The 22,383-nt window shown below is 37.1% G+C and overlaps 1 protein-coding gene across 1 annotated transcript in view; it reads right to left on the bottom strand.

Annotated features, from left to right (window-relative positions):
• The window catches only part of EYS (eyes shut homolog), a 1,676,468-nt gene that overhangs the window by 469,374 nt on the left and 1,184,711 nt on the right, over window positions 1–22,383 (bottom strand). The window contains exon 31 of the mRNA XM_057737776.1: window positions 21,472–21,686. Coding sequence (XP_057593759.1) covers window positions 21,472–21,686 — 215 coding nt within the window. The remainder of the gene's footprint in view (window positions 1–21,471; window positions 21,687–22,383) is intronic.

Genomic DNA, 22,383 nt, shown 5'->3' with positions numbered 1-22,383 from the left:
ATTAAAAATAGAACTACCATGTGATCCAATAATTCCACTTCTGGGTATGCCCTAAGTTAGTAAAATAGCTATCTCAAAGAGATATCTTCCTTCCCATGTTCAATGTAGCACTATTCATAGTAGCCAAGACATGGAGACAAGCTGTGTCCGTCAATAGACAATACATATATAGGTACACATACATTTCAGCCATACGTGAATAATATATCAACACTACTCAGCTTTACAAAAGAAGGAACTCCTGCCATTTGTGACAGCATGGATGAACCTGGAAGACTTTATGTTTAATCACTTCTTTAGAGGCCATACCTCCAAATACATCACATTGAAGTACTAGGACATGGGGATTCAACATATGAATTTTAAGGGGAGGTGATTTAGTCCACAACAGTATCTATAAAAATAATCACAATGATTAATATCTAGAGTGACCTTTTATCTGGCCCCAAGTTTCCAAATCTGAGAAAAAAACAACTGGCAAATGTAGACATGCTTAAGATATAACAGAACCAAATTGATACTTTAGGTAATCTGAAGTCTCAAAAGACAATTGCTAGGAAAATAGCTTTCTCACTGGGTAATAAAATGTCATGTCAGTTCCGGCAGCACCTGACATCACCCACAGCTCCAATGGGAAGACATCACCTATGCTCAGGCTTCTGTGTCTCAGTTCCTCAGCTCACGAAGGCTGCTTTTAATCTCTGTGTGGGTGAGGTCCACACTCTCTTCTCCTAGCTGAAGTCTTGCTAAGTGAAATTGATCTAATTTAATTTACATATGTACATATACATGTATAACCTTTTGTAATTCATAATATATACACAATATAAAATAGAGATAATATTGTTTAATCCTCATAAAAATAATACAGCCCAAGAAAAATTTTTAAAAAATTAATGAGTTAAATTGCCACTGTGCAATTTCAAATAATCTCATCCTAAAGAGAAAATCTGGATGTACATAATTACACAGCGGGACTATCCAAATAATTTAATGATGAGCTCAGATTTTAAAAAGCCATGTTTGGAAGATGGATGACAAGATATACAATCAGAATGAAAAGGAAAAAAACAGTACAAACAGAAAAATAATTTCTAGAAGGAAAAAATTTAAAGTAAATGCGACAAACTGCTAATATTTTAAACAGGAAGAATTTAAATCTATTAGTATATGTTAAGAATACACATGTGTATGTGTAACTTACATATTGGTACATAGGGAACACACCTAATAAACATTTTAAAAAATGAATGATGAATGCTCATATTATGTTTGGGAAAGTTATTAATGATTTATCTGAGATCATCCATCTGGACTAGAATCTAATACTTTTTCAATAATCTTAAGAGATTTTCCATATAGTTTTTCACTAGTTCATTACTAGTTAGTATACACACAGTCACATTTATAATTAAAGCTATCTATCTATCTATCTATCTATCTATCTATCTATCTATCATCTGTCTATCTATCTATCCATCCTTAGGAATGGATAAATTACTGCTTAATTTAGTCCTAAGATCATTAGGGAAACATGATGCTTGTTTTGATTCTAATAATTCTTCAGGTAGAACATTTTTAGAACTGAAGAGGGTAGAAATCACACTCTAAATAGAAAATTTAAGTTCAATTTGATTGTTATTATAGCAAGAGCTACTCATTAGTTTAGAGGAGTTTATACCTTAGGCTTAGACAAGGAGGAAAACACCAACACCAAAATCAACACTAACAACAATAATAATAAATCTTACAAAGTTATTAAATATCTGTTGATGCCTGCGTTCATTTAGCAAACATAGTCACTGAACTTGGTTTGCCTACATAGCTCTTCTCTACCTAAATCACATTTCCTGGGAAGGCATTGGAGGAAAGGAAAAGATTTACCTCAAGCAGAATATGTACACAAAATCAAAAGCAGATAAGATAATCACTAAGGAAGCTGGGAAGGTTGTGATGTCAGCCTTAGATAGGTAGCTAAGTTTGAATACAGATCTAAGAAATCAGAGATTAGGAGATCAGACAAACTAGTACAGACCAAATAGGAATGGTGGAAAGAAAGAGTTCCTCAAGAAACAATATTTTATCTTTATTTTTGCATTTGTAAAAAACATATATCGGTACATAGGGAACACACCTAATAAACGTTTTTCCATACAGTTTTTCACTAGTTCACTAGTTAGTCAAGCTCCAATTTTTTGTGAAGAAAGTAAGGGAGATAGAAGACTGGAGATAAGCAAAACTTGCACCTAAAGGGACAATGTAGGAATTTCAGATTTTCACATTTAGACAAATACCAGAAAGCATTTTCAGCCAGACATCTTGTGAGAAAGTATAGACCTTTCCTCAACCACCCGTGCTGATCTAAGGTTGTAAACAGACCAAGGAAGGATGAGGAAACCACCAAGTGTCACTTTTAACAAAACATGTGAGGCTTGTATCAAACTATAGGTGATGACCTGAGCCAGGACCTGGCAAAGCACGGCACAGGGCCAAATCCAGTCCACAGCCTCCTTCTGTACAACTTCTAAGCTATGAGTGATTTTTTTCTTTTTAACATCTTTAAAAAACGAGAGAGTAGCACAGACATATATATACTACCAACTGTAAAATAGATAGTCAGTGGGAAGTTGTTGTATAACAAAGGGAGTCCAACTCGAGGATGGAAGATGCCTTAGAGGACTGGGGCAGGGAGGGTTGGGGGGACTCAGGGGGGGTAGTCAAGGAAGGGAGGGAATATGGGGATATGTGTATAAAAACAGATGATTGAACTTGGTGTACCCCCCAAAAAATAATAAATAAAAAATGAATAAATAAAAAAAGAAAAGAAGGGAAAAATACATGAAAGAGACCCTATATGGCCCACGAAGCCTAAAATATTTACTCTCTGGCCCTTTATAGAAAAAGTTTGCTGACCCCAAACTAAATGATTTCTGAAGTTGCTTGCAGCTCTAATAAGCTACGTTTTTAAGGCATAGTTGTCTTGATGACTGCAGTGTTGCCAGAGTCAACCAATAAAATGCAGGACATCCATTTAAACTTGAATTTCAGTTAAACAAAATATTTTGGGGACTAGCATGTCCCATGCAATATCTGAGACATACTTATATGAAAAATTATTCATTATTTTTCTGAAATTTAAACTCTACCAGGAATCTTGTATTTCATCTGGCAACTCTAAGATTGCAGATATATGTGAATGCTCTCATCATATTTTGTATTTACAGCTGGTTGAGTAATTTGCCCAAAAGGCATTGACAGATAAATAATCTAAAGTTAGGTCTGGAGAGGGTGTTATTGAGAGGTCATAGGCCTTTGTCTTTGGACCCACTTAATCTGTGCTTGAATCAATGCACTGGGTAAAGATCAGCTCATACTTGCATCCACCACATGAAAGGTGCATAAGTCTCCAGGAACAGCTAAGGCCCATTGTAAAGTTCAGGTGGTCTAATCAGTGTAAAATTACAGTGATAGACAAGAAATGACCAGAGAGAGAAGGACTTCACATTTAGTGAGACCATCTGGACCTGGAGGATGCTATTTTCTTTCCTAAAGTGAGAGTGACTTACTTTATTTGCTCCATCACAAGGTAAGTAGAGAATTATATTGGTGGAATGTGTTTGCATAGTAAGGAGTCTTCTCTAAAGTTTGAAAATGTCATATAATTTTGGAAGGGTAAATAAGAGCAAAACTGCCTATGTCTCTGAAGATAGATTGAAATATGTTCACTGGCAGAGATTTGGGCAAACATGTAATTTCAAAACAATGTGAACAGTGATGTGGAACAAGACAGCTCAGAATAAGAAGTGGATCAGTAGGGTATGTGCAAGACTGGATATTATGTTTGTAAATTAATATAAGTGGTTATAAGCATTGAATGCGATAAAAAACCTGTACAGGAATAGAATAAATAGCACTTACATTAGGGTCACAGTTAGCACCAAAATGTTTGGCTTTGAGTTAAGAAGCAGAAGTCTAACACGCTAATCCAGAGATGTATGAAGCATTAGTGTGATACATTAATGCCTTAAAATATACAAATAGTGAAATGTCAGAGGGCATTTTAAAAGACAGCATTTCAAGTGATCTAAATATAAATTAACCTGATATATGTGGACTGCATCTTTATTTTAGTAATACAAATGGGTTTAAAATGAAGGGAACATTGCTCTACAATAGGGAACAATTCTACACAGCTATGCTCTGGGCTTTCAAACATATGTTCAAACATCTGAACAATGGTATGGTTGATTTCACAAACTCTAATTGTGTCCAGAGTCACACATTCATCATTTTTAGCAATTCTCAATGTTGGCTATTTTCAAGTGATTGCACAGTAATCTTTTTGGATATTCATACATAATGCCTTTTTATCACCTCTAACAAAGTGAATTATAAATCAATTTAACATGAAAATGTGCACAGTTTTCAAGTTTCTGTCTAGTAAAGAAACAGAAAAATGTATAAACTCAATGTGTAAGAAAAAAAACTCACTCAGCCTCCTTTTTCCTTTTGTTTTCATTCTTTGCCTTTCCCCAGATGTTAATGTGTACAGGTTCTTTTCAGAACACAGTTTTGGCACTGCATGTGCAAATTTGAATAAGGGAACTAATTTTAAGTGGTTCTCTTGCTTTTTATGCGAAGAAAATGTCAGATGTTCTGCACATAGGCATCCACAGAAGATAGGGCTTTTAGATTCCTTCTTAAACCAGGTGTTAGAAATTTGTGAAAGAGTAAAAAACATTTTTCTGAAAAGCTCAAACTATAGAAAACGTCAACAGTTGTTTTGTGGTGTCATTGAAGTGCATCTAGTTAAAGTCATTGTTCCCTTTTACATCCTAGAAAGAAATGTAACTACAGCACTCTGTGTGAAAGTGCATACACCTATTTCCAGTATTCCAGAGTCTGTATCCACTGAATACATACTGATACAAATGTGAAAGATGTGGTTAAGTAAATATGGTGCAGTACCACAGAAAATCATAAGCACGGGAATATTGTTATTACCATGTAATTAGATATGATTAAAAAAAAACCTTTCTCAGTGTAAGAGGTATAGGTGCTTAAGCATATCTATGGGATTTGGGATTCACATTCATATAAAGTAACTCAGTATTTGAGTAATGGAAGAGTGCTGATGTAATGTGACATTTGATATGCATATGATACATGTGTGTAATGATGCCAACATGGTAGCAATAACAAGTAAAATTTCTCAAAAATTTTTAGAGAATTTACATTGTCGATTTTAGATTCCCATTCTAATTCAAGATTGCAATTCATTCCATTTTCTTTCTTCCGAATTCTATTGTAGAAAGCTCTAGAGAATAATCTTCAGTGGCTTATGAAACCCTGAGCTCAAAATTTAGTTGAACTGCTTGTTTTTTGAAAGTAGTATACATTTATGAAATACTTTTGAAAATTAAGGGTTATTTTCAATTTATTCAGGACAAGGAATTATAGCAAAGGTTCAGTGATATACCAAAAATATTTTGTCAAGGTCTTGTGTTGCCATGTTTTAAATCCTAAGATAGTCATAGGGAATGTGCATCCTGGAAAATTTGTGTTAGTTTTACTTCAAACATGTTTGTAAATACCATAGTCTAAATATTTTAGACTTTATCTACAAAAGAAGAGTAAATGTAAATGTTATGAAGAGTTCTTTAACAAACCCAAGTTAAAAGGGCTGCCTGAATATTCAAGCACAGATTGAAATGAATATAAAATTTGACAACTGTTCAAATTCAAAACTAGTTTGTGTGGGAAAAAAGTCAGGGATTGAGACTTTCATTTGTTATAAAGAGAAGAGATATTTTTCCTAAGAATCATAGTATTTACTTACCTAAATAGCTAAATAATTATTCAGTTATTAAAAAACAGTTTTCTTTAAATTAAAAATATATGATTTCCTTTTATATCTCAAGTGTTATGCTAGATGCCAGGGTTAGAAAGACATAAATAAAAACACTCACTTTCCTTGATATTTTCCTATCTAGGAGGGATACGTAAGTAAATATACTATGAAAATAAAGCCTGTAAATACAACAGTAGGGAAAGGCATGAGATATTATGGGAAAGTAGAGTGGAAACAAAAGCAGGGTGGAATGTGAATCACAGACGATGGCTTCTCAGAGAAAATAATAATTGACCCAAGTCTTTAAGGAAGAAAAGCAGCTAACCAGATTAGGAAGGATATTCCACATAGAAGAAGCACTGGAGGGCATGGGGCATGACACAGGAGAGGACAGGGAAGGCGGGGAAATTACAATCCCTCGGCATGATTGGATTAGAATTTTGAATGGCAGGAGGTTGGAGGTAAACAAAGCCAGGGAAGCAAGCAGACATCAGATCATGGAAGGCAATGTGTGTCAGAATAAGAAATGAATTTGGAAGAAAAACCACGCACAGCTCATCTGGAAAAGAAGTCTGTCATGGATCCAGACGAGTGAAGCACCCGGATGTCACTGAGGAAACCTCAGGCATCACGTGCAGAAAGAAATCACATCCTCTCACTCTAGGAGGGGAACCGAGTCTCCTGACTAGAAATAAAAATTAAGTGAGACTATGGACTTCAAGATATTCCCTACAACTCCAAACAGCATCCTTTCTCCCAAAGCCCTTTGTTTTTCAGATGTTGTTCTGCCTGTGAGTAATGTCTGAGAAACACACAAGAGGAGACAAGTTTAGAATTCCTAGGCTGGAAAAGACCAGGGTAGCTCATGATTCAATCTAAGAGGACACAGAGGATGTTGCTGTGGCTGATGCTGTGAAGCGCTTGCTGAAAATCCAGCTAGAGACTGTTATACAGAGTGAAGTCAGTCAGAAAGAGAAAAATATCAGATACTAGCACATATATGTAGAATCTAGCAAAATGGTCTTGATGATCTTATTTGCAAAGCAGAAATAGAGACACAGATGTAGAGAACAAACATATGGACACCAAAGGGGGAAGGGAGGGGTGGGGTGAATTGAGAGATTGAGATTGACATATATATACTATTGATACTATGCATAAAATAGATAACTAATAAGAACCTACTGTATAGCTCAGGGAACTCTATTCAATGCTCTCTGGTGACCTAAATGGGAAGGAAATCCAAAAAAAAAAAAAGGGAATATATGTATACGTATAGCTGATTCACTTAGCTGCACAGTAGGAACTAACAACATTGTAAAGCAATTATACTCCAATAAAAATTAATTTGAAAAAATCCAGCTGCCTTCTTTTTCCTATGTGTGTAGATCTTAAAAGTGCTCCCTTAATAAAATCCCTGCTTTACAATCTCTTTATAGCATTCTGCTTCTCTGGGAACTCATCCTGTAACAACTGGGGAGCAAAGTAAGAAAGCAGCCTCACGGGTAAGCTCTCTAGACAAGGTGAAGAAGCATCCCCTTGGTCCCAAGTCCAGAGTGATGACTAAAGTGAAACCAAGAGGTTTTAGGATAGGGAAGAACAAATCCAACTCCATATTGGATCTGTTTCTTTCACTTTCACCTTTGTATTCTTTTGCTTTTGCTACAAGTTAACCACTAAAGGGATGCTGCCTATAAGTTTAAATTATACATATTGACCCATTTCTGGGAACCCTGCCTCCCATGTAATGAGCATTAGCTCACAGACAGCATCCTGACCAGGCCCAAAGGGCTGCAGGAAGGAAGAATTAACACATCCCCTCTAGAGTTTGACCAGACCCAGGAAATGTTTGACTGCACCCCCTTCAGTATGAAAGAAGCCTGGATTCTAACTTGGGGAAGATGGTTCTTTGGGACACGAGTCCACCATCTTCGCTGCCTGCTGGCTTTCTGCATGAAATCACTAGTCTTTGCCCCAACACCATGTCTCCTGATTTACTGGCCTGTTATGTGGCGAGCAGTAGGAGCTTGGACTCAGTAACAGTTTCATGTTAGAGACTAATTTGATGTCAGTACAATTTAGAGCTAAAAGGGGCTTGCAAATTAATTCTAACTCCACCACTTTTAGGACAGAGAACCTGAAGGTGAAAAGAGTCATGATTCCCCTAATGCTGCATAGCTAATTAAGTCTGAGCTGAGAAGGATTCCACATCTTCTCACTCTCAGCCTTCTGCCTTTTTCAGTAAGCCTCTGGTTCTCAGACAGACACGTTTCCAGGAATCTGCATCAGCATGGCGGGTTTGCGTGTGGCCACAGGAGAAACGTGAACATTCCTGGAGAATGATTTCATTTCCCTTTTATAGCACAATGCACATGCTGTAAAATGTAAAGAGTATGTGACTTTTAAGATGAAAGAAACAAGAGACTCCCAAGATCTTTGGAATTCGGCTTTGTCCTTAGAATCCTTTGGGGTAGAATTGAATCTCCTCTGCTACTAGGGATACATCAGAGTACATATGTGAAAAGAACTACAGGAAGAAATACCATTTTTCCTAGATGTTGGATTCTTTTCCATCTTGATTAAAATGTACTCTAGCTTTATGTTAACGTAACAGCATCTATAAGAGGACTTTATTAAAATCTCCAAACTGCAGACAATTTGTGATAATTATCTCCCCTTCTAAAGATGGTATTAAACATATCTAGGTAGTACACACTAAGAAGAGGACAATTGGTCCAGCTACCCTCACCCTCCAAATCTGTGTGAGAGAGTGCACAGTGCAGCACAGAGAAACGCATTTCAGGGAATCACAGCAAGCCATGGATGACCCTGCAAGGACAGAATTCATTTGCTCTCCCCATCAGCAGTTGCTCAGGAATCAGACTTAATGCTCTTCCTGATTTCTTCCACCCTTGAGCTAACCCCAAAGCTCTAGTCTTAGGGAGGAAATGTAACTATGGGAGAGACGGGAGGTTGTGGACAGCTTCAAATTTGGGTTTGGGAATGAAATTGGATTAGTTAATTAAATTGGATTAGACTTTTTAATACCTGCAAGTGACCTGAAAGCTATGGGTTGTATCCAGTTTGTCTCAAAATAAAGAGAAGAGAAATCTGGCAGAAAATATCTTAAGTTGGTGCTGGGAGAAAGTAAATTATTCTTGAATGTAACCTGCCAAGTCTGGTCATTTAATAAACTAAATTCATTACTGTGTCGATATAAATGACATTGTCCCACCACTTATACTCTATACTCCTACGGGAGATTTTAAAACAAATATATAGTGAGTGGTTACAAGAACAACTTTTTTGGCATCAAACCCAGCTTGGTTTGAGTTCAGGCTTTGCGTGACCCAGGCAAACTGAAACTGGGTCATGCAAATTTTTCAGTAGGATGGAGATACTGATAGTTGCAGTTTACGCACTTTGTGGCGTATTGCAAGCTTAACATGATTCTTCTTTCCTGGGCAGTGCTTTCTGATCTCCTTCAGTAGCCAGGCTGGCCCAGCATAGTTTAGCCAGGGTGACCTACTAGGGGTGGTAACCTTAGCCATGCATCTCTTCCCCTGGGTCGATCCAAGATTCAGCCTTTCCATGGGGGAAGGACCCTACAGTGTTGATTCAAACACCTTGTCAGCTGGGACCTGGTGAGAAGCATGAAACATGACTCCAGTTCTAGTCTCTTTCTGGCGACACTTTTCTATCCCCATTCTGGGGTTCTATGAGATTCCACCTTTTATAATTAAATTTTTCTGTCTTTGCTCACATTAACTTGGATCAGACAGGAAGGATAGTTTTAAGAACTTGGATTCAAATCCCAATTCCAAACTTACTGGCTAAGTAACTTTAAGTTACTTAAACTCTCTGCATCCATTTTCTCTCCTGAATTATGGGGAGAAAATAGTATGAGCGTGAGTCAAAAATTATCCGCACTCTGGCTGTAGAATTTATTTTAATTAACTTTTAGAAAAGACAAATACATCATTTTTTGACATATTCTCCTTGCTTTTCAATACACGTCCATCTGTCAACAAGCTTTCGTATTCCCTCATTAAAACATGTTTTAGGCTTAGCTGCGAGCCATGAATACACTGCTATCTTCACATCTTCACGTGGACAGGCATCTGGCTCCTTCTTGATGGCTAACACTTGTGTGGCCTTCCTTGAACTTCATCCATTCGTACACACTCTTCAGGACAAAACATTCTCCATGCTGCGCACAAAGTCTTCGATAAATAATGGCACCAGGTACACCCTCAGACCACAAAACATGAATCACTGCATGCTGTTCTTCTTTTGTGCAAACCACAAGTGGGGCATCCATTTTTGCTCACACTGCAGTTACAAATTTGAACTGATGTAACATGTTCACAACCTGCACAGCAGTGACGGGGAGAGACAGTAGCCTTGAACGGAAAGTGCTGATAAGACCCTACGGCCAACAGAAGTTGTAATACAACCAGAGCGCAGATAATTTTTGACTCACCCTTGTATCTACCTCAAAGTAATACTCTTTCATGAGGAATAAATGAGTCACTACAGGCAAAGATTAAGAACAATGTCTAGGACTTCCTAGGTGGCGCAGTGGTAAAGAATCCGCCTGCCAATGCAGGGGACACGGGTTCGAGCCCTGCCCTGGGAAGATTCCACATGCCACGGAGCAACTAAGCCCGTGTGCCACAACTATTGAGCCTGTGCTCTAGAGCCCATGAGCCACAACTACTGAGCGCATGTGCCGCGACTATTGAAGCCCATGTGCCTAGGGCCCATGCTCCACAACAAGAGAGGCCACTACAACAAGGAGCCTGCGCACCACAATGAAGAGTAGCCCCTGCTCGCAGCAACTAGAGGAAGCCCACATGCAGCAACGAAGACCCAATGCAGCCAATAAATAAATAAAATAAAATAAAATAAAAAAAAAGAAAAAAAAAGAACAATGCCTAACACATCTTAAGCAGCCAATAATTGTGAGCTATTATTTATTGAGTTGATTTCTTTCACTTGGAAACAAAAATAACTTTGACTAATAAAAGTATTACCTTACAGGGTTGGTGTGATGATGGAAAGAGAAAACTCAGGAAAAGAGTGAAATGGTAATTATTAGCTGTTATTCTTCTTTCTTAGTTACTGCTACACCTGATGTTAATTGCCAGGAGTGCTGAGATTACCCAAAGCCTCTACTCCTTATCTTTAACCCACAAACACAAATGGGACTGCAGACAGAGGGTGACAGACACATGTGTGAGGACTGGTCTCGATTTCCATCTCTCTCTACCTATTCATATGTATTCTTATCCATATCTACGATTCTAGGACAGAGAATCAAGAGATACCCACAGAGACACCTTAACAAATTAGGTTAAAGCAATTGAAATTGATTTAGTATTTCAAGGACAGTTTAAAGAACAAATTCTTTTGCTCAGATGGTTCTCAATTTCATTAATAAAATTATATTTATGAGTAAGGGCATGATGTCACCTCTTAAATACAAGTTCTATTAATTTTTTCCTGCCAAAGGCACATCACACATTGAAGAAAATACTGCCGAAAATAAATTTCCCAGAGGCCACATGATTTATTCTTGATTAGCTCTGGGCATCCTAGTTCTTCCGTTTTGCCATTGTGTAATAACTTTTTAGGGCAAGTCAACATCAGCCTTTGTTTTTGCTGTTGGTCTATTCTCATATCCTCCAAGTTTATATCTTTCAATTCTTTGCACTGATTTCTTCTGGTTAAATACAAAACAGAACTTTCTTTCAAATCTTTACTATTTCACTGTAAACAGCATAATACAAAAGTATTAATGTATCTTTTCTATCATTATGTAAAATGTTAAAATGACAAATAATAAGCTAGAATTCAACAAACTATATTAATTTAGCTATCTGGCAATATGTTCTCATATGGAAAAGCTTAATGTTTTCTTTGAAAGAGTGTACTGCAGTAATTGAGAAAAGATAGCCATTATTATGCCTAAAACTTAGCATCTGACTCTAAAAATTTACTAAATTCCTTGAGACAAGGATAAATGGACCTTCACTACAAATTTGGATAAATAGATGCATGAGATTAATGGACTTGTTTTTCTCTTCATTAGTACTTAGTTTTTCTTTAAAGAAAAGAACTGGTAAAAAGTCATTCTTACATATCCATTTTCATGATAACGTAATATTCTCTTTGTCTGGAACACCCTCCTCTCTGTTTTTCAAAAGACTGGCACCTTCTGGTTTTTAATTTTGGATTAAATGACACTTGCTCCTTGTAAATTTCTAAATGTGTCTTTCTGTCCTCCCACTGTACCCAACCCTGTTCTCTGTTACAGCACTGTCTCAGAGTCTGCTTATCAGTTTGAATTATATATTTGAGCATTTCCTTCTTGATTGGCTTATACTTCTTGTAAAAGACAAAGGGCAGGGAATATGTCCATCTTATTCTGCAATGTGTGACCAGTGTTTGAGGCAGTGCTTAGCACATCAAAAATATGCAAAGGATGTGTGGTAGGAATGTGCACGAATGACTTCATCTAACAATTTGTAAGTGAATTAACATATTCGTGTAAGAGTGAGAGACACCTTCTCTATGAGTCATGGCCCACTTTTGTGGGAAAAGTCTTTGATATATACGTATAATATCCACGTCTAGCTCGCAGCAAAACTCAGACTGGATTCCAATCTGGCAGCTGTCAGTGTAGAGACGGCACGTAAGGCATCAGGGTTCTATCAGACGCTCTCATCTAACAGGCGACCGATAACGTAAGCACAGACAGTTAAGAGGAGAGAGATCAAAATGAGAGCTCTAGAGCTTGTTAAACAAATGACTTTTTAATGCTTACTATTCTAACTAATAGTATAGTTCAGTCTTTTGACTGAGACATTCTATGACCAGTTGCTTTCATCTTCTCACATTCTATTCTTATCAGATCTTTAATAACAAGTCTCTTCATCTTCTCACAACCTCAATACTTTTGTATAAGCAACAGTCTCACAACTGTTAAGCCATTTCCTTCGGTTTAATGGAACTGTGTAGTCCTATATGGTATCCACCAGTCACAAGTGAGCCCTCAAAATGTGGCTAGTTCAAATCAAAATGTGCCATGTTGAGTATAAACAAGATTTTGAGTCCTTGGCATGAAAAAATGTAAACATTCCATTAATACTTTTACGTTGTTGAAGTGATATTATTTTGGATATACTTGGCTAAATAAAATACATTATTAAAATTAATTTCTTCTGTCTCTTCTTTGTTTTTACTATGACAACAAGAACATTTAAAAATTGCATGTATGGCTTGTATTAGATTATTATTGGACAGTGCTTCTACAGAACCATTAAAAATTATTTCACGGTCACTGTATACCGAGTTTTAAGAAATTATTACCTCTGTTTAAATATTATCACCTTAGGGCAATTTAATAGGCATTATTATGAATCATTTTAATTGACTTTTCTTCCATTTTTATAAGCAAATTCACCTTAGAAAGAAAAATACTTTTAAACGTGCCTGTTAATTAAAAGAGCCTTTAGTAAATTCATCAAATGTCATGTTTACATGTTATGTTTACATGACGGTAGAGTCAAATATATCTACACCCGTTTATTATATAAAAAGAGAAGGAGATCAGTTGGTACAATTGAAGTCATTACTGCCTTAATTAACCTAAGTTTATGTAATTGTTTATCACAAGTACATGCAATTGAATATTTTTCTTGCATTTCAATTTGGATTCTACAGTTGAACACTTTGGAGAACACATGCTGTAGCAGATAAAATATTGTATTTGGAATATGGACATTGTGTTCTCTAGATTTGTCCTTAGCTAGCAGTTTCCATGAGTTAATTCTCTTGGATTTGTTTCCAGACCTGTAAAATGCAGGTCTCAACTAATTTAATTTTAAGATGTTTTCTAACAGTAAATTAATTTTAAAGCCGCCTAAAAGACCCTAAAACTTATGTTTTAATAATCTTTCAAGTCTTAAATTTTCTGCGTGTGTTGTGATAAAATCTGCTAGAAACAATATGCTTGCAAACATTGAAGTGGCAGTTCTCTAGGAACTCAGCATTGAAGTGAGAAGAAAAATGAGGCCCACCCTACTGCACAGTGTGCACGTAAATAGGTAGTTCTACATGTTCAGCTCCCTGGTCATCTGCCTCTTGCAGAATAAGCCCTAATCCTTTGCTTTATTATCCATGTTTGTACCATGTTTTACTGCATGTGATTCCAGCTTTTCTGTGGATGGGTGAACAGAAGATGGGATAAGAAAGGGGAGAAAAAGGACCTTTGGTGTGACTTGTTTTTTATAATCACATTGCACAACATATTATTTCTTCTTTACAAAATAATACATTAAAAGACACAAGCCTTATTCAGGCTTGTAAGTTTTTGATAAAAAATCTAAACTATATTCTGTGTAGAGAACACAAAGTTCCAAAGTATTCCCAAATTATTAGAAAACATTATGGTTAAAAGTTTTCATCCCGTTTTCTAGCCTTCTAAAATTACACCCCTATTTTTCTCTCTACCTTGTTCCTCTCGTGACTGTAATCCTTTCCAAATCCTACTCTCAGTTTCATCATTCTGAAGCAAACTCTGATCATTGTCTTTTTTCCCATAGAAAGGAATTGCTAATGAATTTAATTTTTTTCAGTTTTTTAATTGAAACTTTCGAGATAATTATAGATTCACATGTAAGTGTAAGAAATAATACAGAAATCCTTGTGCACCTTTCACCGTTTACCCCAATGATAACATTATGCTATGAATTTAGTATTTTTAATCCATCATTTATGGTTTTTTTTTTATAGAATGGGTTCTGTATGAATTTCCTGCTTTATTTCTCAGCTTATCCCACATGTGCCCTTCTCTCAAGACAAACTAGACAACTCTCTTCCCCTTCACATACTTGCCCATTCTTCTGATTCAAACTTTTAGGTACTACTGTGGATACCACTTCATCCATGGAATATTTTTACTGACTACCTAAGCTGAGTGTGAGAAAGGAACAATTTTTGTTCATGAAAATATTTTGATAAGCTGTTTATGGTGGATTTGCAGGAGAAATGGCAACAAAAATTTTTGTTAAACTATTCTGCAAAATAAATGAATAAAAATGTCAGAAATTCAAGGAGAAAACAGAAAACAGCATGGTAATGAGAAGAGAGAAGGGGAATATCTGAAGGATTTTCAAGGAAAGATTATCATTCACCTTTAAGGTGTGTGTGTGTGTGTGTGTGTGTGTGTGTGCGCACGCACGTGCGCGCCTGTATGCGTATGTGGGTTATAAAAGCCTTGTGTGAATGACTATTCTTTTGAGAGGAAATGGAGAAGAAGCTCATGGTTTGGGGGCTTGGTGGACTGTGCAATCTACTTACTACTTTAGGAGGATCTTGTCCCTCTCCCAATCTCTTGCTCAGGCTGTGGGTTAGAATATGCTGGAGGTTTTGCCAATTAGACAATTTCAAAGTATTTGATGGGACTCTGCATCTTGAGCAAGTGACTCAGAATGTGGCAGCCACAAGAGACCCGCTCCAGTGGAGGTGTGTCTCAGGGGAGCCCTCACTCTCCTGTTGACTGACCCTCCAGAGCATCCTTCAGAGTGCATTTTCCAACCTGGTTTTACTTGCTTCCTTCAAACCTATAAGCCCTAGACATCTATCTGGTAAACTTTCTTTCCTGTTATATGTCTATGTAAATTCTCTCAGGGCCTGTGGTAGGCAGAATAATGGAAGAAGATGTCCACATCCTAACTTCTAGGATCTATGCAAATGTTAGTTTATGTGGTAAAGGGGCACCAAGGTTGTAGTGGGAATTAAAATAGCTAATCTGCCGATGCTGAGACACAGAGATGATCTTGGAGTTTCCCAGGGGGGTCTGTGTAATCGCAAGTGTCCTTAAATGTAGCAAAGGGAAATGGAAGAGTAGATCGAGTGACATGATGTGAGAAAGGCTGGACCCACCACTGCTTGCTGTAAAGGTGAAATGAAGGGGACCATGAGTCTAGGAGAGCAGAAAGCCTCTGGGGGCCAGAAGGGCAGGGATGCAGATTCTCCCCTGGAAGCTCCAGAAAGGAACGCAGCCCTGCCAGCACCTGGATGTTAACCCGCCGACAACTGTGTCAGACCTCTGACCTACAGAGCTCTAAGACAATACACTTATGCTGCTGAAGCCACTAGCTTGTGATAACTAGCTATGGAAGCAACAGAAGATGAATACAAGTCCTCAGGAAGACATTGCTGGGGGAGTGAGGGCGTGACGCGGAGCTGAGATTATGTAACTTTAAAGAAGTGAGTAGGGAATGGTAACTGACCTGCATGTCACGCTGGTCTTCCCTTCCTTGTATCTTTCCAATCCACACTCCATGCTCATAACCACTTGCAAAGTTTAAGACAAAATGTCATCGTCACACCACCTCTAATGACTAACTTCATGTGTGGTACTAATGTACAGGTGTTCAACTAATGATCCTCTAATTGGATGTGTTGAATTATAAGGGAATAAAAGGATGTTAAGTCAATAAAGGAGACAAATAAAATAAATGTCATCCATTTTTGATGGACAGAGGGGTATTTGTATTCCCTCCTCTTCCTAGGTGGAAATTTCTATGTTATTCCCAATGTAAGTAGAGAGGTTGACGGACGTGTAGTTTTCACAGTTATAAGCACCAGGTTGGGGAGGGAGCTGTGATTTTCCACCAGCTGAACACGGCGCTCACTGGTGGAGAATGGCAGCTACTGGTGGTGAGATGGGCAAGGAAGATGGAGGCAAGATGCCCTTGCTCCAAAAACAGAACTCCCTGTCTGACCACAGGTGGTCTCACCTCCTATCACCCTCTGCCCTTGACTTCAATCTCCATTCACTTTCAACTTAACATCTTAATATTTTAGCAGTTGCCATTTACTAATATATATGCAGCATTGCTCTCTGCATTTAAAGATAGATTTTCAGACAGGACTGTTATATTTGAAAAGGCCAACACCCATTTCTTGGCCCTTCTTTGATGATATAGGCCATCCTTACTTTGGAGGGGAGACAGGTCATTGTTATTAGATGCTGACTATCTCTGCTTTCTTGGCTCTGGAACATCTGACATTCAGTTATAGTTAAAAGAGAAATTCAGACTGCTCTAATATGGCTTTAAATATGTTCCAGTTATGGTAAAAACAAGGCAGACATTCAGGCAGTCTTTTTAAAAACAAAAACAAAAACAAAAAACCAAGTCAAAACACCTAGTAAAACCTCTCATTTTCATTTCTTGGTCTGCAATTTACTCAGTGCAGCTGACCTTTAAGCATATATAGAATGTACACAGACAGGATATCAAATAAATGATTTCTTGGTTTTAATGTATGGCATTTAAATACTCCTTTATTGCACTATTTATAAAACTGTTTTATAGAACACTAAAAAGTATGGGGCTGTTTAAAAATGTTAATCCTATAATTAATAGTCAGAGGCATACGCTTTCCTGCAGCAGAAAGCGCTGATATTCTAAATCTGTCACTTTGAACTTTACAGTAGGAGACAGCCATCTGCCCGCACGCAGCCACCTAAAACAAAGCAAGAATTCAGGCTCTTACTTCTCCCCCGGAGAGATGCAGGATCATTATGATAAAGTAGGCAACAAGGTTCAGCTAATATAAATTAAGATAGCATATGTTGAGGAAAAAAAGAACATACTAAATCAAACTGATTCTATAAGTCAAGTTTATTAGGTGATTAGGTATGGATGATTTGATAAAGTAGAGCCCATGATGTAATGGCAAGTAGATGGGAAATATGTGTAGGGTGACCTAGTACTGAGTCCTAGAGCCCTGCAAACTCTTTCTCTGTGATGCTGAATCCAATACTATCTTAGTTAAAGCTCATACTTAACTAACACCTCCATTTTGCTGTAAAAAATCAAGGTTGTTAAAATAAAATACTTTAACATTCTCTCACAGGTTGAGCATATGCACTGGAAGGAAAAAGGAGCAAGGCTATGAAGAAAAATCAATTTTCAAAATATCCTGACATGTAGACACCTCTGCAGTTATACATTTTTTCAGAGAGCCATGTTCTTTCATCATCTATGTCTGGATTTTTCTGAAATTCAAATATTCTTAATCTACTTTCTACATTTTAGTTTTATTGAAATCATTATGGAAAGATACTACCACTCAGATACAATTCTTTTCAGATCACCCAATATGCTTCTCAGCTTAATTCTAGGTGGGTCATAAAAATTATTAGATTAACATTAACGTCTTTGGTTTTCTGATTTCTGAAATTTTATTTTATTTTAAAGAAAACTCTCATTTCCCTGAAATAAAGGTAACTTTTTTATAAACATGAAAGAATGAGAAAAATTAGAAATTCCATGTTATGTTAAATTTGATTTTTTAATGAGTTTAGCAATAGAGAATGGTGTTTAAATGTGAATTCTGGAGTCTGCTGAGATGGCTTCTAACCCCATCTCCACCACGTGCAAGCTGTGTGACCTGAACAGAGTAATTCAACAGCTCGAGGCCTTTGATTTCTCGTTTGTAAATGGGGGTGATTTGCAGGGCCAACTTCAGTTGGGTTATTCTGAGGGTTAAGTGAAATAAGATGCATAAAGCACCCAGTATGGTGTTTGGTCAATCAGAACTTTTCACAATGATGGTATGCAGGTTTCATTCCTAAAGCAGAAGTTCATATATTTTAGACATTAAAAGTACTCAATAAGGAACTCATTTAAGAAATCATTTTCATAACAATCTATCTGTAAATTCTAGGCATTTAAATACTGACAACAATTCTCAGAAATTATATACTATAGGATCATGTGGTAGCTCTCCTGGGCACATAACCGGAGAAAACCATAATTCGAAAAGATACATGCACCTCAATGTTCACTGCAGGACTATTTACAAGAGCCAGGACATGGAAGCAACATAAATGTCCAACAGATGAATGGATAAAGAAGATGTGGTACATATATACAAGGGAATACTACTCAACCATAAAAAAGAATAAAATAATGCCATTTGCAGCAACATGGATGGACTTAGAGATTATCATACTAAGTGAAGTAAATCAGACAGAGCAATTATCATATGTTATCCTTCATATGTGGAATCTAAAAAAAATGATACAAATGAACTTATTTACAAAACAGAAACAGGCTCAAAGACATAGAAAACAAACTTATGGTTACCAAAGGGGAAAGGTGGGGGGGAGTGATAAATTAGGAATTTGGGAGTACCATATACACACTACTGTATATAAAATACATAAACAACAAGGACCTACGGTATAGCACAGGGAACTATATTCAATATTTTGTAACAACCTATATGGGAAAAGAATCTGAAAAAGAATATTTACATCTCTATATCTATATCTACATCGCTGATTCACTTTTCTGTACACCTGAACCTAACACAACATTGTAAATCAATTATACTTCAATAAACTAAATTTAAAAATTGTATGATATAAATGTGGAGAGAGAGAGAGAGACTTAGAGACTGCATCCAAAGCAAGATTTTTACCAGGAAGCTGAAACACTTTGAAGCTGGCATACAATACTAATCTACTGCCACCTACACTTAGAAATGGTGGCAGCTGGCCGACCTGGATGATGCTTTGTTTAAAAAGCCTCATCGTGGCACTGGCTCCCTGAGTCATGGGCCTTAGGCAGTGGTCGTCACCTGAGGGTCTGCAGCCTAAGAGGCGCACTGGTGCGACTTCCATTTCGAGCATTAGGCTAAGTACACAAACCTGTTCTTGGCGTTCTTCATGACTGAAAGAAGAAAGGTACTTAACTCAAATTTAGGGGGTAAATGATTAAAAACACATACGTATATAAGAAACAGTGATTTACAGTATAGCACAGGAAATTATACACAATATCTTGATTTTTCACAGCTTCTATTTTGCACTTAGAAATAAATATCTGCGGCAGATCATCTGGTTTTAGCACCATGTCATCATCCAATTTATTAATTTTAAAAATATGGCTAATTCAACAGGAAAAACAGTTAAAATATAGAAGGTAGAAAGTGCTTCATAATGCTGGAAAAATTGAAATATTGCAAAAAGTGAATATAGAGTTAAGTTCCCTGCTTCTTTTACTGAGATCAGTGTCCTACATTCTGCCATCCAAACACCAGTGAACCCTCAGTCGAGCCTGGGGTTTAACTCCAGGTAAACCTGAGTTTCTCTTTTTCTGGAGGAAAGTATGGGTTGCTGTGTGAAGTGTTAAAGCCATGGAGAGGAGTCTGAGCAGGGGATGGGGGCTCAGTGGAAATATGGCTTGGGGTCATCTGTGGTCTGGCCCATGCGTGTGACAAGGGACACACTCTGTAACTGAGGACCCCTGCTTTCACAACATCAGTTTCATCACTGTCAGTAAATTTTAATTGAAAAAAAAACAAACATTAAAATATCAAAGTATATTTAAAGAAAGGTAAGAAGGGTATTTCACTAAGACTCTACCTACCATGAAATTAAAGAAAGGAAAAACTACCACCCAAATTACGTCCCTAGAGTTCTACTTACAGTATGTAATACCAATGGTCTCAGATGGCCGCAGAAGACATACATCTCTTGATACTTTGCACACACATGAAATATTCACTCAAAAATCAAGCAATAGTGATGCATCTTCAAAACCATTTTACACTTAAGAAATTGAGTTTAAGGACACAATGTTTTTACAATGAACATGACAATAGACCATGTTTCCATTTCTGTGCTTTTGACTGTGTTTACTTGCTTACTTGGCTAAATAGTAACAGGTTCATAGCAGTCACACAATATGGTTTGGGAAGGAGAGTTGAAAAACAGAAATGTATACCTTTGAATTCACTTTTGGAGGTCCCACATTTTGGTATTAAAAAAGGAGGTATTTAACACAACCTCAGATAAGCAATGAAATTCTCTGCCATCTAAATTATCACTCAGTAATAATCCCCATCCCTCCCCCAATTTAGAACTAGTGGTCAATTTTACATAGAAAATAATGACACTCCCCAGCACTTAGTGCAGGGACAGGCCTGCTGTGTCAGGACCTAATGCCTTAGTCATCTCCCTGGGCGTGTCTGGCTCTCTTGCTCAGCACTGCTTTAATTAACTGGACACTCTTAGGAGGCCATTAGATGCCGACAATAGGATAATTTTTTTTTGATTCATAAATAGCTTCATTAATGCCAAAACCATATTCTTAAGCATCAAAAAATAATGTGCTCTTCTTAAACATCAAAATAACTTCAACATGGGGATCTGCTTATGAAATATAAAAAAGCATTTTGATTAACAATTAAGCAATAAAATAATATTAATTAGAACTTAACTGTTTCTATGGTGACAAAGGATGGCTGCACCATGATTTTAAAGAAACTACCTAAATAAACCTACATTTGAATTTTAACTCCTATTTTGTACGGAGATTGCAAATATATTCTGAATGACACTTCTAATGAAAAAAAAATCTTGTTTGCGCTGCTGAAAATGTTCTATCAGAATTCATTTTAAAATAAAATTATACGGGTGTTTCTTGTTTGTGCTAATAGCCATCAATGTGTTTATGATAGTTTTCCATTCTTTTCCACCCTCTGGAGAAGTTTTAAAAAACAGATACAGGTGGATAGTGAAGGTTGGTTACCTTGTTCGCAGAAGCGGCCAGCGAAATGCAGCGGACAGTCGCACTGGAAGGAGAAGGCTCCCCCAGGGAGGAGGACAGTGTGGCAGGTGCCCCCGTTGTGACACACGGGGAGCCGGCATGTGGCTGGCCCCGCACGGGGGGCCAGCGAGGCCCCTCCCACGGCCCCAGGAGGAGCGACAGACAGGGATGTTGAGGACGGAGTAGACTCCTGGGATCTAGATTTGTAAACAGATCAGAAAAAAAAAATATATATATATATATATATATATATACACACACATGTAGAAGAGCCAGAACTTAAATAGAAATAACAGAAACTTTGGTTTAATATAAGAGGGAAAAAAAAAACCCAACCGTCATTCAAGGTTCAACTGAGGACACATAGAATTGTCATGTTTGTTCTACAATTGTGGGATTTATAAATGTTGCAAATGTGACCCTTGGTAAATCACAGAGTCAGGCTTCTGGTTCTGAGAAACTGCATTATTTTCTTCAAAATTCTGAGAAAACTGTATCAGCCTGCACAAGCCTGTGAGTCAGTTCTCTAAAGTAAAATAATTCACATTTGGGCTAAACATAGTTCTACTTCTGTTCTTTTAAACCTCATGAGGGAAGAAGAAGAAGTTGGGCCATGTTACATTTTAGTGGTAACATTGCTTGACCCTGAATTATTTCCAGGTTGACTGCTAGCAATAGGTATTCTTCAGAGTTGCATTCATCTCAGGCATTAGCCAGGATGTATCTTAGAAATGCTACAAATGACTCCTTAATTTTTTCACAAATTTTACTGCCAGTTCCATTTTTTCATCCCTAAAAACTAATGAACAAAAACCAATTCCCTTTGACTTGAATTGAGATTCCTTAATTTTACATACAGAGCATCTTGATAATAGAATTCCTCTCTGCTTTCCA

This window comes from Hippopotamus amphibius, chromosome 6, assembly GCF_030028045.1.
Source record: "Hippopotamus amphibius kiboko isolate mHipAmp2 chromosome 6, mHipAmp2.hap2, whole genome shotgun sequence".
Classification (NCBI taxonomy): domain Eukaryota; kingdom Metazoa; phylum Chordata; class Mammalia; order Artiodactyla; family Hippopotamidae; genus Hippopotamus; species Hippopotamus amphibius.
Note: the sequence above shows the minus strand (reverse complement) of the source record. Positions and strands in the feature narration are given on the sequence as shown.